The 12761-nt window shown below is 38.9% G+C and overlaps 1 protein-coding gene across 6 annotated transcripts in view; it reads left to right on the forward strand.

Annotated features, from left to right (window-relative positions):
* The first annotated feature begins 1729 nt into the window (after positions 1-1729).
* frmpd2 (FERM and PDZ domain containing 2) overlaps positions 1730-12761 on the forward strand; it is a 30521-nt gene continuing 19489 nt past the window's right edge. For 4 of the 6 annotated variants that reach the window (XM_013273356.2, XM_025909608.1, XM_025909609.1 and 1 more), the window contains exons 1-8: positions 1731-1862; positions 9436-9560; positions 10169-10332; positions 10605-10670; positions 10769-10948; positions 11063-11138; positions 12233-12320; positions 12603-12759. In XM_013273356.2, coding sequence (XP_013128810.1) covers positions 9440-9560; positions 10169-10332; positions 10605-10670; positions 10769-10948; positions 11063-11138; positions 12233-12320; positions 12603-12759 — 852 coding nt within the window. In that variant the 5' untranslated portion in view covers positions 1731-1862; positions 9436-9439. Of the gene's footprint in view, positions 1863-9435; positions 9561-10168; positions 10333-10604; positions 10671-10768; positions 10949-11062; positions 11139-12232; positions 12321-12602; positions 12760-12761 lie in introns of all 6 variants that reach the window. The other 2 variants (XM_013273358.3, XM_013273361.2) reach the window with 1 other exon arrangement.

Here is a 12761-nt window from a genome sequence, read left to right on the forward strand (position 1 = left end):
CGGCGGCTACGTCTGCAAAGCGGAAGCGACGGTTTTGCAACGTTTTGGAATGACGTCGCGTTCAACGGGAAAATGTGGATGTTTTCTACTTGCTGAAGAGTTATTGAAACACCCGAACCTGTACAACTACTCAACTTCTACTGACAACGTTACATAAAAGTGATGAGTAACATTTAAAATAGCGCTAACAAAGTATTATCAGTTTTATAGTTGTTTTCTACACCTAGCTACCAAGCAAATGTAAGACTGGTTCACATACAAAATAACTATTCCACTATTCAACTAGCGTCCTGAATGACAATTTAAAGTTATGTATAGACTACTTTTATGCTGTGTAGCCTTTACTCTACTTTTCCAGATAAAAACTTTGCATTAAAAAAAGTACAATTGGTCCATAGCATCATACTTTATAACATTTTGACTTATCAAGGCTCAAAATCAACTGATATCCACATACATATAATTAAATTATGTATTATACAAGCAGACTCTTATTAAGTAAAAAAACATATGACATTTCTATTAAGCACCCTACACAGATTTGGTGTTGGAGAGCCATTCACCCATTTAATAAAGAGTACTGTACACAGACAGGCTCACACCACAGCTCACTATCTCCATCTTTATGTGCCATTTTCACTGACCTGCTCACTGCAGCAACGCTAATCAGTGATGCCCAGTTGTCAGATGAACACCACAAAATAAGAAATCACACAGTGGACTTGAATATTTCATCGCTATTTCATAGCTTATGAACTGCAATATTTATCATTCCCAAAGTCCCACATTTTCTAATACATAAATATACACAGCTTTACACATTTATTGCCTTCTTTTATTTAGCTGTTTATCCATTTAAAATATATATATATATATATATATATATATATATATGTACACACAATCAGTTTTTAAATCTGTTTTCCCTCTAAATAGTATCATTTTTTGGACTGAATAGAGCCTCACACATCACATCTACTGTTTTCATTCCTTGTCCTGTCAGTGCCTTGTCTCCACACTTCATCCTGTTGTCTACATAGAAAAAAAAAAACCTTACTCTGGCAGCAAATGGGGGACATGCAGATGTCTCTACGAAGTGCTCTCTCATATTTTAGGGTAATAAAAGAAGTAATTAAGCAGACAAAAAACATGTAAAATCCTCCCCAAAATGACACAATTTTCTCAAGGCACTGAATATTTAACTTTTGAGCCTGTCTAATTACAAGCCTTTATAGTACTGAGGTACCTGAGGTTGTAACCTACAACATTTACAACTTAATTGTTATTTTGCACCTTGTTAAATGCAAAGCTCACTACCGATGATGCATTGTCAGCATACTTTAAACAACAGAACTTGGGCCCACTGAAATGCCTGCCTGTCCACAGATGCATAAGTCCAAGTTTCAGAAAATCACTTTTAGAGAAGTCACATGAAGCTATCAGTAGCTGCATGAAGACACTGTGGTTATTCCTGCTTTAACCTAATGTGTCACTAGTAGTTGAAACATCAGATTAACACAGTGCTGCCTACAATGGATTGGTGCTTTGCTGCCCCATCTGTTGTTAGCTTGCCCTGCAAATCCAATTATGTTCTTAGGTTCCCCGGTCTAAAAATAGTAGAAAATAAGAGAAAACGCAGAGGGCCACGTCATTAGATGCGAGCACAGGGGAAATTTGTGCTATGGGTTCTTTTTCTTGTGATGAGGAGATGACTGGGATGTGACGAGCTGCCATGACAGACGGGAGTGCAGGGATGAGGGAGAGGTGGGTGGAACGGCAGCAAGGGATGCATAAGAGGAGGAAGGATTAGGTTCAGAGAAAGGAACTTAAGAAGAATCTCTCCAGATACTGGATAAAATAAGGTAGGCTCCATAATGCGTGGAATGCAGGTTTTATCGTTTATAGCCTGAGTAGCGCTCATCCGACAACCCGTTGGTGTAAAAGTGTGTGTTTGCCTACAGTCACGCAGTTTGTCACCAACAGTCAGCATGTTCTGTACTTTATCCTTCGTGTCAGCTGCTATAGCTACTCACTTTCTATTCTGGAACAGTGCTGGTAAGTTTGCAGAACAGGGAGCGGCTGAGGAAGGCAGAAAACACCCATTTCAATCCCACACACAGTGAGTGAGATACAGCTTATTAATAAGAAAAAAAGGAGTATTTTACTGAGCCGCCTTCATTTTTATCTGTTTGTGTGTAAGTGACACAGAGCAACTGAAGTCATTCATCATGTGCTCTGTGTGAAGAGAAAGACTGTGACTTTTGTCATTTATGTCAGCAATGCAGTGACTTAGTTTCTCTGCAGGAGTTTTTATTTGGAGCTGTGATTTTTAAATCAACTGGTGTTCTTCGCCGTTATTTGTGTCAACGAATGTGTCTGCATGCCAATAAAAACATCTTAAAAAAAGAGGGCAATTTAAAGTTATGTATAGACTACTTTTATGCTGTGTAGCCTTTACTCTACTTTTCAGTGTTGGGTAAAACTACTTTGAAAGTATAGGTTTGCAAACATGTTGGAAGAAGCTGAATAACAGAAGTGCTACATAATGGTAAATGCACTGAGTCTTATAAAGTGCTTTTCTACAATACTCTTCCGGAGCACTCAGAGCACTAACATCTAACATTCATACTCTGATTGATGCATCTGAAAGCAACTTGAGGTTAGTATGTTGCCCAAGAATATTTGGCATGCAAACCCATAACCCTCTGATTAGTAGATGATCTGCTCTACATCCTCAGCTACAGCCACCCCAATGGAGTAAGCTAGTTTGGTTAAGTAAATCTTTAAGAAAAAAAACAGAAAAACCTACATTATTTAAAGAAATAAACGCGTTGGTTCTACATAAATCTGAAAAAGTGCACCGTTCACTGCAGAAAGCAAGAATTTCAGTTATGTCATGTATACACTTGAGGACCGACAGCTTGATCCCCAATCACGCCTATACGTGATCACTAACACCCACCCTTGACTTCCAAAAGGTCAAGTGTGAGGCAGCCACTGCCTCACACTGACCACTGCATGGCTTTGCAGTGGTCAGCAGAGGGAGAACAGCATGCTAAAAAAAGTGCTTAATTTGCAGTAAAGAAGCAATGTACAATAAAAGTCCTGCATCATTTATTTCCTTTTACAGCCCAAACTTATTTGTGTGTAATTTGAAACAAGAATCGTGTCTGCAAAGAGCCTTAAGAGCTGCCTAGATGATCGTTTGAAACTTAGCGTTGCCTTATCTCGAGAATAGGGATGGAAAATGACAGTGGCGATGAACAATAAGCAGTGTTTATCTCGGAATTTTTTTGACATGACTTGCAGGAAAAATGAAAGGCGTTTTCGCTGCATTCCATTAAGCTTCTTCAGTTCTCCAGTTGTTACTGGTATTGTGCATGGTGGATGACTGCGATACCGCCCTGGCTTTAATAGACATGTTGTGAGAAAGGGCCACACTAATTGTTTCCACGCAGACGCCTGACCCTAGGTCATCTTGAATTAAATCAAAGCACACGTAACCTGATTAACAGAGCTTGGGTTACTTGGCAATCGATCATGTTGCCAGGCTCAGCACAGTAAGCTTGTCTGCTTTCTGTCAGTGTTTTAATGCTGTTCGTGTGTCAGGAAGGTCATGGAATAAACTGTATGCCAAACTTTAGTTCTGTCCAGCTAAAGAACCTGCCACCAGCACAACCTAAAAATAAACTGAATGAATAAATATAGTAAATTAAAGACATCAGCGTGAAAACAATATATAAAGCCTCGACAACTTTCCATGCCTCCGCTTTTATTCCTTCATTATACAGCAGTGGCAACAAACCAGGAAACCTTATAAGTTATTAATGTTACTAAGAGTTGTGTAAATGTCTTAGGTTGTTAATCTGGTTACATTACAGCTTGTTATATTCCCTGTACTATAATGAAATAGTAACTTAGTTTTCTCCTTTGTCTTGTTATTTGCTACAAAGTTTGTTGACAGGTTTGTTGTTGCTGATGATTATAAGTTCTTTGTAAAAAAAAAAATTGTGTATAATCAATTTTGTGCTTTCCCTTAAATTCTGTCATATACATAGAATAGAACAGAATAATCCTTTAATTGTCCCACAAGGGGAAATTTGGTTGTAACAGCAGCCAAAAAGACACATATACAAACAGTAAGTACACAGGACACAGAACAGAAACATACACAATTTTTCTTAAATATTTACATTAAGGACAATGGTTACTATATACAGAGTACTGTACAGTTATTAAATTAAATAAAAATAACTACAAGTAAGAGGCAAACCAGGTTATAGTGCGAATCGATTGATTAACTTATTGCAGTTACAGTGCTGATGTAAACATCTATGATTGTTGGGAGTAGTTCCGATTGTACAGTCTGACAGCTGCAGGGAGGAAGGACCTGCGGAAACGCTCCTTCATGCATCTAGGATGCAGCAGTCTGTCACTGAAGGAGCTCTGCAGTTCAGCAACATTTCCATGCATGGGCTGGGAGACTCTGTCCATCAGAGATGTTATTTTGGCCAGAGTCCTTCTGTCTCCCACCACCTGCACTGGGTCCAGGGTGCATCCCAGAACAGAGCTGGCCTTCCTGATGAGTTTATCCAACCTCTTCCTCCCAGCTGCCAATAAACTGCTGCTCCAACATACCACACTGTAAAAAATGACAGATGCCACCACAGAGTCATAGAAGGTCTTTAAAAGCGCTCCCTGTACTCCAGATGACCTCAGCCGCCTCAGCAGGTAGAGTCTCCTCTGACCCTTCCTGTAAAGAGCATCAGTGTTGTGGCTCCAGTCCAGTTTATTATTCAGGTGAACACCCACCTATAAGAGTCCACTATCTCAATGTCCACTCCCTGGATGTTCACCGGTGTCAGTGTGGTGGGTCTGCGTCTCCGGAAGTCCACCACCAACTCCTTGGTTTTCCCGGCGTTGATCAGCAGGTGGTTCTGCTGACACCAGTCCACAAAGTCCAGAGTCCACTGTCTGTACTCTGAGTCGTCCTCGCCAGTACACCCATATGGTGTACTGTTACAATGGCCAAAGTTTCAAGTAATGACGTGACAGAATGTACAAGTAATCCTTGTAAGCCATAAGCTCAGGCTTCAGACAGCACTAAAGGTTCAAGTTCAGATAGTTTTTTTCTGCTCTTGAGTCTGTATGATGTCAGTGAGAGATGCTGAGAGCCCCACCTTCATGACAGGCAGCCAATCAGAAGAAGATTGCCTTTTAGGACGGGTGGTCTTAAAGTGAGAGGAGATAAAAAGACTAAGGGGCTACAGTAATACCCAGCATAAGATGCATTTTTTCAACAGTGAGTCATGCAGGGCTGCTCTGATCGAGTCCAAGAACAAAAGCTTTGCCTTTTTTTCTGGCTGTTAACGGAAAGAAAGACTTTCTAGCTCTGAGTGGGACACACTTCTTCTAGTAATGCCAATTTTTTCCTTTAAGAAATCCCACTTACTCAAAATGTATTTTATATGATTTTATAACATTTAGGAACTTTAAAGCCAATGTTAAAGTAAATATAAGCAGGCAAAAATCAAGGATTATTGCATTTTAATGTGTTCAGTTGTGACCCATTCTGCATATCTTCCTGAACTGTATTAAGTACACTGTTAGACTTTTAGTCTCCACTTTACGGTAACATACTGGCGTCACTGTTGCCAGCGTCATACCGTGACGCCGTGTTACGGTAGCTTACCGTTCTGCAGGATGATACCGTTTTTTGCTGTTGTGGTATAATACTCTTGGACAAATTATGGTAACGCACAGTAGCTTTTTTTTTACAGTATCTCACTGGCGACACGCCAATGAACTTCTCTCAGTGGTCTCCCTTCTTGTTCTGTGATTCCTAGGCATATGTGAATGAAAGGCAGAAAATGTTCTGAAAGTGGCATGACAGTTCTCAGTTCCACGAGAAAGCCTATAGTTAGCTACATGTTTGTGGCTTTTAACATGCAAACTGAACAATATAAATTTGCGTGCACGGAAGCCACAAAATTTATAAATACACATAGTTGCAAAAAGTTCAATTACCTTTCCTAAATGACATATGCAATGCAAAAAATAAAAAATAAAAAAAATAAAAATAAGAGTATTGTCAATAGGGACCAATTCCCAGTTTTTACATGATCAAAATTATTCACAAAAGGCTTCAATAAACAGAAAATGTGTGCTGACAAAAGACAAGAGAGCAGTGCACAAAAATGAAAACATATTTGAGCTCGACGCTTTAATGGGTTTAGCCTGACTAAGTCAGCACTCCGCACCGTACAGGTAGTACAAGCACACCTGAAAACACTGACCAGCTAACAGCTTTAAGCATTTGGGCGCAACCTCGGTAGTTCACCGATTCACCTGTTGCAAACGTCCAAGTTTCTATCAAGTCTCATAAATCCATCGGCAACTATTACCTAACTAGTCTTTTGAGTCTCCACATTCAGAGATATTGACATTTTGTCTTAGCATTTGAATGAAAATAACCTGGCTGGGTAGCTTAAAAGTCAAAACAAACAGTAATAAGAACGCATTTCTGACTTCTCTCGAATAAGTGAAAAAACACTTACCTTCAGAATGATTAGCTGGTGTCAATCCAACTTTAATGTTTCCCATGTCAGTCAGTTTTTGTTAGGAGGCCTGGGTCGTTGACCCAGGGTTTTTGAGTTTGTTATATTATTTATAATTTCTAGTCTTTGGTTTCTTTGAGTTCTGTCTTATGGTTTTTGTCTGTCGTCTCTAGTTGCTCTGTCTCCCCTGTCAGCTGTATCCCCTTGTCTAGTTCGCTTCTCTGTGTATCCTTAGTTGCTATATCCCCGTGTCCAGTCAGTCTGTGTCTGTAAGCTCAGTCTGTGTTGTGTTTCCTGTTTTACTTTGAAGGTCTCTGTCTTTTCTCAGTGTGTTCAGTTTACGCTTCTTTGTCTCGTTAGTCCTGATTTGCCCCAGCTGTTTCCCTCCTGTTGCCCATTCCCTGATTACTCCCTCTGCGTATTTAAGCCCTGTGTTTTCCTGTGCTCTCTGTCGCGTTCTACCGTTTACTTAGCTGTGTGTTCTGTTAGTCCTCTGGTTTAAGTTTATTTTGATTTTTTTCCAGTCATGTTATGTTACCCCTTTGAGTTTAGTATTAAAGCTGTTTTGAGTTCACCTTTGGTCTCCGGAGTCTGCACCTTGGGTCCTATTCCTGTCTGCACACAGCCTGCACTTAACAGTTTTAGGGAAAAAGTGTTAAGTTTAGTTGTTTCATTTACTTTTGAGATACTCCCTCATGGACGAGAAATTTGGAGTCTAGCAGAGTTGTCACGAATAGCATACGATCTTCAGATATAATCCAATCAACCTTGCATTTAACCCGATTGAACTCCATCCAGTTACCTCTGACTACTTCTAAGTTGCACATGTTAACGGTCCGTAAATTGTCTCTGTTGTTCTTCCACCATCTCATCATCACTCTGTGCTGCAGCGAACTGGATCTGTGGCACAGAATAGTTGATGGCCATGTTTTTCTCCTGCTTTGCAGCTTTGTGTGAGTCTGAATCGCGTCTTAAACGTGCAAAACTAAGAAAAGCAGATCAATATTTTCTTCTTGTTGTTATTTAATGGTGGTTGGCAACCAGGGAAAGGAGCATTAGCCGCCTCTATAAGAGTATACTTAAAATATACTCGACTATCACAATACTAACCTTACAAGTGCACTATTAATTTACTTTTTGGTTTATATTTGAGTTACTTCTGATTGAAAAACAGTAATTAAAATGCAATTGAAACTTATTTTTCACATGTAACAAAACTCTTCATTCCCCAGACAGTCAGATAACAGTTCTAACTATCAGAAGGCTTCATTTGTAGAGAACTACACTCACAGTTCAAGTACCAGAATTATATTGTGAACAGGTGAAAAAGTGTTTTGAGAGTTGAGGTTAACTATTGACCCTTTTCACTCAGTTTGAACAATTTCCTTTTTTAAATTAATGATTTACCCCACTTACTCTATTCAAAAGGTAAAAGACATTACACAAGAATTTTTGACAGATTCTTGTTTTAAAACATCAATCATTTGTTTCATGGTTGTTTTAATTTCACAGTTAAGGCACTGCAATGCATGCTGGGTATTTACTTGTACTTAGTAAACCTCAGGTATACTTCAAATAAACTACAAACTACATAGTATACTACTAGCACTACTATACTACAAGTATAGACTAAATGTACTTCTACTTTTCTGTATACTTCTAACTGTACTTAAAGTATGCTTAAATGTAATTTGGTCTAAAAAATCAAGAAAATACATACAAAGTGAACTAAAGGTATACTTGCTTCTTTTCTAGTTTTTAAAATATACTTATACTTAAATATTCTTTTTTGTAAGAGTGAGACTGGTTGTTTGATGCAAAGTGGACTGTAATAATGTTTCACATTGTTTGAATAAACAAATACATTTATTAATATATGAGGTTCAGTTCAAGAAATTCCATTTGAGTGTGGCTGCAACTTACTCCTTAAGTTAAAAATGATGCTGTATATTGTAGTTTATATGTTATACTACTCTCACAGTGAATTGCATTTTATAGTAATACACTCTGAATGAGGATTTAGGTCATTACTCTTAGATCTACAGTAAAAAACAACAGAAATCCAGATGGTGTAATAGTATAATCTCAGTAACACCACCAGTTGTTACATTTGCTGTATTTTACGGCTGTTTCCATGAGTACGGTGAGTTACCGTAAAAATAATGTAATCTCATGGAATTTTCCCACAATTACTTGCAAATTGCAGTACTAAACTGCAAACATCCTTTAGTTTCTTACTGTTGATTTTGCAGTACTAAGCTATGGAAATTACTGCAAAGGCTAACAGTGTATGTATTGTTTAAAATGCATATATAAAATTTATAGGATTGGAAAATGATAATAGTGATGAGCAATAAGCCGTGTTTCATGTTGCCGCTCAGTACACCGGATATTTTCACTTACTGGAAGCTCCTCAAGGCAGTTTAGCACTTCAGCAATCCTTTAACCTAAGCACACAAGTGCTTTAAATGTGCTCATCACCACGCTTAGCTCAGCAGACTCTTAGTTGGCGCTGATAAAGAAACTGATTCAAAAATACAACATCTAACGTTTTCTGTTTCCTTATCTTTCATTTACTCTTCAGACGTACATATCAGTATGATTTGTTAAGAAAATACGCTAAGAGCTTGTCACAAGAGCTTTCATTTAAATTTAATTCTATTGACACAAACAAGCAAAAATCAACTTTCAGAAAGCTTCTATGGCATTTGATCGAGTATTTCTTCTAAAATGAGTCTATTTCAGAAATGTAGTGTAGATGAACATCTGAGCTTTTACTTTGTAACATAAGGAAACAAAGAGCCTTATTCTCTCTCAATAAAATACAAATCTGGTAATGGGGTGCTTTGGCTTTGTCTCTTTTGCTTGTGTATCCCAGAAGTATGGGTACGTTTGTGACCCTGGCAGAGGTTTTGGAGGCCCGGGGCTCACCGCTGGATGAGGATGAGCTCTGGTGTCTGCTTCTTGCCACTACTGATGCCTTACTCGAAATCTCCAAAAAAGGTAACTTTCCTTCATCACCTTCCCAGTTTCACAATTGTTTAAGGACAGGGCTTGATTTAAAACATAGACTGTACAATAAAGATGGATATAGCCACTGCACTCATTAGTGTATGAGGTCCCATTTTGAAGCCTTTCACTTTTGCCATGGTGTTTTCGATGTGAAAAGGGCGATGTAGATGATTACAAAGAAACCGGGGGACAAGTCATAGTCATAGACTATTTGTCAGTTAGGAGGTAAGGCAGCTGTACAGTGCATCCTACTTTTTCTTTCTCTTGATGCTAAGGGAGCTCGTAATGTACAAAATGAAAATCATGGTGTAATCATTAGGACCTGAAACTAGCAACCAAGACTGTAAATGCTTCCATACATGAAAGTTTATTGATGTTTTAAATTGAGGGGCCTTTCCCCACGAACCCAAAGAAGTCACCTTCTCGTTGACCCCCTTTTCAGATCTGAAGGTTACATTTAGTATCTCTGATATTCTTTCTCTAGTCCAAAAGTAATATTCAATAACAAACACACTTGAAAGCATGCTCTTATTCAAAGAAATCTCTTTTTATCAAATCTCTCGAGCTGGTGACAAGCTTGTGGTGTGCTCTCCGTTTAGGTTCAGGCAACATGTGCAGTGTGCTGAGCCCAGGCTCAGTGTTGCTCTCAGCAAACGGGAGTCTGGCCTTCAAAAGCTGTGCTCGAAATGAAGACGTGGCCTCCTTCACAGCCCCTGAAGTCCAGCAGGGTCACACCGCCTCCTCGAGGACTGCAGTCGAAAAGGTGTGTTGTTGTTGCTTTGAGGTCTTTAATATTTGCAGTGCGTGCTTGTTCCGAAAAACAGATGTTTCACAAGCACAGCTGTGGCCAATTTGCTAAATATGCAGCTGACTAAATTTGGAAAATCTTGCACTGACCAAAAGAAAAACCATAATTGGAAATCATGCATGATACCTCGTAGGATTAAAAAATTGTATCTCTAAATTGTAGATAACAATGAAATCTCAGGTTAACCTATTTAGTAGTCACATATTTGGTGTGTATCTACTCCTCAGATGGTTGTATACTCACTGGGGATGACTCTTTATTGGTGTGTTGACTATCACCTACCTCACAACCAGGTACTCCTCCTCTTATACCTTTCCTTAATCTCACTCTTCTTTATTCTTAGCACTTGCATGCCATTCATTTTGCTTTTCTTCTGTATTTTTCTCCCCAGCCAGTCCAAATAAGTGCTGAGCTGGAAGGTTTGCTACTGAGCATGTGCGAGGACATGATGTTGAGAAGGACAGACCTGCTAACGGTGCTGGAAACCTGTGAGCTACACCACAAGGCTTCAATGCTTCCTCCTGCAGAGCGCCTCATTAGGCAGCTCGTGGAGGATGTTTACAAAATCTCGGTGAGTAGTGGTTAAGTGGTTAGGTTGAAGCTCAGCTGGTTAGCTAAGATCATGTCTGGTTTTGATTTTTCTGATAACTCTGTTTCCTTGAGTTTGACAATGATTTCTTTGCAGGCTGATCACGTCTCTATGGCTGATAATGGATCCCAGCTAACAGACCGCAGTCAAGTGGTCCGGGACAGATTACACAGTAAGAAAGTGCTTCTAATTGTCAAATTTAATGTTTCTGAAAAGTCTTATTTGCTTAAAGCATTACAAAAACAATAGCACTTTCATGTCTGTATATTAAATGTAAAGCTGCTGCAACGAGCAGATATAGTTCATTAGTGCTCATTAGTGCAAGTGTAGATCTAGTTGAGATCCACCTAATAGGAGAAATGCAGGTCTTTCATCAGTTAGCACTTTGTCTGAAGGGGAAAAAGAGTTTAATGTTGATTGTCCAAGGTCTGGTCAAAGTACACTAACTAACAATGCTTTACAATAGCATGAGAATGATGTCAGTCCAAACTATAGTGCTGATTGGTGCTGAATCACTACTCCTCTAGTGGCACTGATAGGACAGCTGCTCTTCAGATGAGTCATGTTTTAAGGTCTGTCCCACTTTTCTCTAACATTTTCCATGGTACACTAAGAGTTTTGTCATTTCTCACTGATTTCTGTCATTCTACATTCTTTCAGCTTGCTAGCTGAAAAGTGCCAGTGTCCCAATTTTGACTCCTGACCGTGAGCACTGCTCTGCTTGCCGAGTTAACTTATGCTAAATATTAAAGTAAACAAAAGAAAGAATGTTATACTAGTAGAAGTTATGTTGGTCCTTCAGGGCCCCCTGAAGGAAATCCCCATTCCTACTGTTTTTGATTGCAGTCAGTTGGCTTTTCCTAGAGACACATAACTGTGTTAAGTAACTCCCAAGCAACAGTATAAATTTACTTGAGTCATTTGTCTTATTTCAGCAGAATACTGTGCCTGGTTAACTCAATGGCTTTTCAGTAAATCAGTTTAACATTTTAGAGTAAGTAAGTTTTATTTATATAGTGCTTTTTAAGAGCAGAATTCACAGTGCTTTACAGTACAGAAGTAGGTATACACCAAATTAAAATAGCATAAAGAGATAAAAATAAATAAGAGCAAGCCTACACTGGTGGGTCATAAGTTTCTTGAGTAAAACACAGTCACACCTTTACATAACCTCTATCCACCTATCCTTTACCCTTCAAGAAAGCTAAGAAGCATATTTTAAAAATAATATTCAGCTTTTATGTGACATACATGTTTATTTTTCAGGAAGCTCATTTAGTAACTCAACATGGTCGCTGAAGAAGAAGATGTCCGGAACATTCTCGGGGGTATCTTATTCAGCTAATGCCACAGGGTATGAAATGTGTTTTACACATCTTATAACAGATTTTTGGCACATTTTAAATCCTGTTTTATTTGCTTCACGGGTGGTCATGTTCAGTTATATGTATTTGCTTAAATGAAGTGTGGTAAAATAAAAAAGACATAGAAACCAAACAGAGCAGTCAAATCCCAAAGGAGTGTTTAACAAAGCTACTTCCATCAAAATTTTCCTCCTGTGTGCACAAGCTATCATCTCATGAGTGACGGATCTCACCTGCCATCAGACTGAGAATGGAAATCTCATTTTCCCCAGGATTCCCTCGGGAGGCCGACAAATAGAGAGGTACGGCAGCTGGCAGCAGCTGAACCGCAGCCCCGGTAGTCCTTATATGGATGGTAATCGAAATGCCAACTCAAGATCCCTCACACAGTTTGACTCCTCAATGAGTCTGAATGATAAGAAAGTAAAGGT

The sequence above is a fragment of the Oreochromis niloticus genome, linkage group LG8 (genome assembly GCF_001858045.2).
Source record: "Oreochromis niloticus isolate F11D_XX linkage group LG8, O_niloticus_UMD_NMBU, whole genome shotgun sequence".
Taxonomy (NCBI): domain Eukaryota; kingdom Metazoa; phylum Chordata; class Actinopteri; order Cichliformes; family Cichlidae; genus Oreochromis; species Oreochromis niloticus.